Source organism: Perognathus longimembris, chromosome 14 (assembly GCF_023159225.1).
Source record: "Perognathus longimembris pacificus isolate PPM17 chromosome 14, ASM2315922v1, whole genome shotgun sequence".
Lineage (NCBI taxonomy): Eukaryota > Metazoa > Chordata > Mammalia > Rodentia > Heteromyidae > Perognathus > Perognathus longimembris.
In genome coordinates, this window is record NC_063174.1 from 55,306,558 (window position 1) to 55,312,259 (window position 5,702).

Genomic DNA, 5,702 nt, shown 5'->3' on the forward strand with positions numbered 1-5,702 from the left:
GCTGGGACCACGTGTCCGTGTGGCCTTCCAGCCTGTTTATAAGGCAAACATCACAGACAAACTTGTCACACGCAGATGACCAATGAAGATACAACACTTACAGAGCATGCACACAGGTGGCCAATAGAGTTACAGTCTGTCTCATAATATCTATTTGAACTAACCTATCATTCTATGCCTGCTCAGAGCAGGTTCCGTTGAAGCTCCCAGGCCTCAGGTGGTCAATCTACATAACTTATCATAATAAAGAGGACACAGGTTCTCTTGAAGCTCCCAGGCCTCAGGTAGAAAATCTACATAACTTGGGCTGGGGATATGGCCTAGTGGCGAGAGAGCTTGCCTCATATACATGAGGCCCTGGGTTCGATTCCCCAGCACCACATATACAGAAAACGGCCAGAAGTGGCGCTGTGGCTCAAGTGGCAGAGTGCTAGCCTTGAGCAAAAAGGAAGCCAGGGACAGTGCTCAGGCCCTGAGTCCAAGGCCCAGGACTGGCCAAAAAAAAAAAAAAAAAAGAAAGAAAATCTACATAACTTAACATAGTAAAGGGGAGCTTCCCGGAATAGGGTGGGGGAGGGCTTAGTGGAGATGGAGTTGGCTTCTGCTCTTATCTGAGCTGGAGTCAACCTGAAGTCCCTCCACAGTTAATGATGGCACTGGGCAGATCTGGCCTCCCTATTACAAAGATAAAATATAGTAGCCAAATCATAGTCTAGAGTAACTGGCCTTTTCTCTCCAACACACACACACACACACACACACACACACACACACACACACACACACACGCACGAGAGCACAGGGCTGGAATTCAGGAAGAGAAAAAAGCAGGAAAATGCGAAGTTTCTGTTTCTTGGGAAAATGAAACCTATCTCATTGGCTGTCAGGATTGCTGTGGGTGGGGCCATTCAAGACAGGACTTATTAAATATCTTCCTGCAGACTCTTGCAGGCACTTTCAGAAAGGAGCAAGAAGGTGAGGTAAGTTCGTGCGGCTGAGAAGAGCCTGGTGTGTTCCCTCTCCATAGTTCATTTGTCCTGTAAGGACGATTGAAGGTAACTGCAATTGGAGGTAGGTTTTTGGAGCAAAAAGGGCTGCACTCCCCCCCTTCACCTAATACCCACCGAGGGGTTTGGGAACAATAACCTTTGTCCTTGCCTGGGATTCCAGAAGCCTTTAGGGTAGGTGGAGGTGAAGTGTAGGCAGAGAAGACAGGCCTTAGGAGGGACAAAATGAGAGCCACATCAGCCAGGAAATTTGGAAGCAGCTGGCCTGCCAGACTCTTGCTTTGTTATGGGGCCTTCGGCGTACAGCAAATCACCCTCCCTGTCTAAACTGGCCCCTGTTTCCTCCCCTATCCGAGGGAGGATGGGTTTTAGCTTTCTTCGGTTAAGAGATGGGGGGAGTCTCAGCAAAGTGGGCAGTATCATTGTTTCTACCCTGCCGCCTTTTTAATCTGTGGAGACTTAAAGGCGAGTCCCAGAGTGTCTAGAAGCGGGCTCTGGGCTTTCAGGAGAAAGGCAGCTGCCCTCCCCAGGCTATAAGGGGCTCCCCGTCCACCCTGGATGCAGTGAGCAGGAGGCCGGTTCTGGGGGCCCCCTCCCCCTACCAAAGCTCTACCGTTTTGGCAGATTTCAACATGGAAGTCGCAGGCGTGTTAGCCTCTTCGGTAGCATCTAAGATCATGGCAGCAGCCACCGCGGCCAAGGTTGGTGGGGTGGCTTCCGGCACCTTCCTGGCTGGTCTTTCCTCACAGGGTGAGTGCTCCTGTCTAACATGAGGTGCTGGGGGGGAGCCTGTGCACAGCTAGGGAGGGTACAGAACCCTGTCTTCCCAGCTGCCTAGGATCCCCACCTACATACACTCCCCTTGACGTTCTCTAGGATGGAGAAAAGGGCTTGACGTGGGCCTGGCTGGGGCTCTGGCTGGGGCTCTGTCCCGGAGGGCTCAGCCCTAGGAGTTCCACGAGGCCCCTGACTCACACGCTGACCCACCCTCCTCCTGCCTGGTCCATGAGGTCACACCCACCTTTCTCCTACTCTCAACATGCTCTGGACAGACCCAACGAGCCCCCTCCTTTCAGATTTCACCCCAATATCCCTTCTGGCCAGCCTTTCAGAGCAGTTTGTCCAGGGTCTTCAGCTCAGACCCTCTTTTCTTTGTCAGCTTTGGTAACACACAGCCTTCACCCCCCCCCCCCCGACTGCTCCCACTTACTCTCCATCATTTATCTTATCCTTGCACGGGAGAGTGTGTTGCACTTCTCCTTGGGTTGCTCTTTATCACATGGGGGGGGGGGGGGAGAACTGGGTTCTGGAGACCAGGCAGCATTCCACCCTCACTCAGTGTGACCAAGTGCTCCCCAGCCCTTCTCCTCACAGATGGTGGAACCCCAGGGTTCTCCACCTTCCAGCACACAGACTGCCCAGCACCGAATGCAAGGAGGGGGGCGTCTGAGCCCTCCTCTTACCTCTGACCCTCTGCTCTTCCCCAGGACTCTCCCTCTTATCCCCAGCGGCCTTGGGTCCTGCAGCCTCCGCCCTTGGGCCGTTGATGGCCGCCCTGGATGTCAGCGCCCTGCCTGCAGCAGCTACAGTTGCCATTCCCTTTGGAAGTAAGCGGCGTCTTCCTAGTCTCCCCACAACCACATTCTGCAGGGAGAAATATGACAAGATCAGATGCCGAGTCACGTGTAACGTTCCTTCCTGCATGTCAGAAATGCCAATGTAGACATAGAAAAAAAAAAAACTGCAGAGGTGAAGGGGGAGAGAGTTGGAGAGATGTAGAGAGAAGGGAGGAAGGCAAAAGGTGAGTCTGCTGGAGAGAGCAGCCCTTGCTATGTATGCATGAGAACAGAATAATGAAACCTATCAAAAACTATGAATAAAACGCAAGAGGAGAAGGAAGAGTGACAGAAGGGTGAGTGTGATAAAGTAAGGACTTACCACAGGGAAACACATCTGCAGTTAATATGCACCCACATAAAATGAAATGGAAGAAGGAGAAATGCAGATAAATTGCCAGTTTATGACTGTCGGATTAAAATAACATCAGTTAAATTTACCAGATATAGTCGATGCTAGCTGCTTTTACCATTGTCCCAGTGTCCACATCAACAGGAACCACTTACCATTGTCCCAGTGTCCCCAGGCAGGAAAGAAGACTAGGTGTGTCCATTAGTGAAAAGGAAGTGCTAAATTGTTCCCAGAGCAGTCACCCCAGCCAGCCAGCAGGCAAATAAACAAGAACAAAACAAAGCTTAGCAACCAGATGTTTGCAATGGAAAGACAGCTAGGTATGACTTACTAGCAAAGCAGAAATGGTCAGGGCTTGCTTTTTTGTTTTTATTACCTAATAGGGTGGAGTAATTAGGTCTTGCAAAATCATGTGGGGGGTGGGGGTGGAGGTAAGGGTTGTGGGGAGTTCCTTTCTGGCCTTCCTCTAACAGTTTGGTGACCATGGTGAGGCCCAAGTGTGGGAAATCATACACACATGATTTTTGCAAGATGAGAGCCACTGCTCTGATTGTGTTGCCCTCCCCTGTCTAGGTCCACCAGTGCAAGGTCACAAAGGGGTCATTACACCCTCAGCACCTTGGTACGGGGGCATGCATGCTGTAAAGAGGAGATAGGGTCACTAGCTTAATCACTGGTCTAGAAAATATCATGGGGACATAGCTCTTCCTGCTTAGGTCTTTCCTAAGCAGCCAGTGGCTCCTCATATCATGTCCTTCTTTTTTGTTTCTAGTCAAGACTGCTGCAGTGGTGGCAGGAGGAGGTAAGGAGGGGGGAAGGGAAGGGGCTCAAGTCCTCTCCTGCTCCTGAACCCAGACAGCTGGGGCGGGGGGCTGCTATTCTTAGGGAGGTGGTAGGGGGAGAGAGGCCTGAATGAACAAGGCATCTAGAAACAAGACCTGGAACTAAGACACCAGGAACTTGGACACAAGGAGGGAGTGCACAGCATTCACTGTGTGACCTTGGACATGTCTTTGAAGTTCCTGAGTGTCTGTTCCCCTCACTCCCATGCACAGCAGCAGTTCCCCCTCAGTCTTTTTGAGGGGATGGGTGGGAAGGATGCACACAGGGCGCCAGCCGGATTCGACCTGCCGAGAGTGCACTTTGCACGTGCCATCAGCTCGGCCACTTCCTCCGGGCTCCCCGCTGCTCTGCTGCCTCCCCAGGAGGCTGACTGTGCTTCTGTCCATACCTTGAACCAAGGCAGACCCCGAGGCCCGCTCATTACGTTCCCCAAGAAGGTGCAACTGCCACTCACAGCCTGGCTCAGTCACTTTCTCTCCCCTTCCTCTCTGCTTTGTGGCTGCTGCTGTCTCACCAGCCACCATCTGTTTCTGGGGTTCTCCCTGGGAGTTGGAGTAGGGAGGGCAGGGCTGGGGCTCAGGGTGTGCTGGGTTCAGGCCAGATGACAGGGTGGTACCCCTCCATCTTGGGGTTTAGCCTTCCTTGCAGAGCAAAGCAGCTTCCAGCGGGACTGTCCGGTGCTCATACTAAAGCACCTGTCTCAGCAGCCCCAGAGGGGCTGCCGCAGGACCCAGGGCCTCAGGCCCTCCTGTGGAGCCCTGGCATCCCTGGCCCCCCTCTACTCATCCTCTCCTTCTCCAGACCCTGTGAGGTTCCCTGGCTAAACCAGAAGTCCCCTTCCTCCAGCACTCCCCTCACCCCCCCCCCCCGCCACTGACCGCTTGGCTCTTCTTCCCACAGCTGCAGCTGTGGCATCTGTGCCCCTGGTACTGGGAGCCGTGGGCTTCACTTCATCAGGAATCGCAGCCTCTTCTCTCGCGGCCAAAATGATGTCCACAGCTGCCATCGCCAACGGGGGAGGCGTCGCAGCGGGCGGCCTGGTAGCGACCCTGCAGTCCGTGGGTGAGTGTGGGGGGTGGGTGGGGGAGGCATGGGGGGAGGCACGGCCAGGTCAGGGCCCAGCTCCACTCTCAAACCAGGCAGCCACCATCGGGGTTTTCTTCTGGGGATAATGCCACAGAGGCAGCAAGAGATCCTGGTGGGAGGCAAGGGCTTGTGGTGAAAAGCGGGGTGCGGTGCCCCAGGCCTCAGCCCTTACTGAGGTTCCCCAGTGTCTCCAGCCCTGACCCCGCAGTTCTGCAGCAGTGTGCAGATTTTGCTGCCCCACTGATCCCACTCTGTTTATCCTGTTCTACCTTCTCAGGAGCGGCCGGACTCTCTGTGTCATCCAAAATCCTGGCAAGCAGTGTGGGGTCTGCCCTGGTGGCCGTAGCCCTCTAAGAGCTCAGCCTCCACACCTCACAGAGAAGAGGATCATGGGAACAGAGTTGGTGCCTTCTATCTGGCCTGACCCAGTCAGGGACCAGTCTTCTGGGGAGGGGGGTGGGGTGAGGGTATAACACACTGAATAAGGAATAAAAACAAGTTGTTGTGCCCTCCTTACTTATGGTGTGCAGCCTAAATGTGACCATACGGCTGCCCAGGCCCCTGGCCCGGGTACTTTCCCTGTGTGCAACTCTAGAAAGCTCACCTTCTTCCCTGGCCCCCCGTTCGTCCCTCCCTAACTGGGGTATCCGAACTCATTGACTTCCTACATTTCAGGCAGCAGGGTGTTGAGTTCAATCCCTGGGAGGCGTCAGGAAGCAGGACAGGGAAGTGCTGTAGGAGCTCCTGACCTGAGAGCCAGAGCCTGGTGTTCTTGTCCTGGTCCCATCCCACTCGCTG

General features: G+C 54.1%; 1 protein-coding gene across 2 annotated transcripts; it reads left to right on the forward strand.

Moving 5' to 3' along the window:
- The first annotated feature begins 901 nt into the window (after positions 1-901).
- On the forward strand, positions 902-5,420 carry LOC125362892 (interferon alpha-inducible protein 27, mitochondrial-like). 2 transcript variants are annotated; one of them, XM_048361809.1, is made up of 6 exons: positions 902-980; positions 1,632-1,757; positions 2,495-2,614; positions 3,748-3,777; positions 4,719-4,880; positions 5,182-5,420. In XM_048361809.1, exons 2-6 carry the CDS (start codon positions 1,640-1,642, stop codon positions 5,256-5,258), a joined length of 507 nt encoding a protein of 168 aa, XP_048217766.1. In that variant the 5' UTR covers positions 902-980; positions 1,632-1,639; the 3' UTR covers positions 5,259-5,420. The 2 variants fall into 2 exon arrangements, with proteins under 2 accessions (XP_048217766.1, XP_048217767.1); XM_048361810.1 differs by lacking the exon at positions 902-980 and adding an exon at positions 990-1,071.
- The last annotated feature ends 282 nt before the right edge of the window (positions 5,421-5,702 follow it).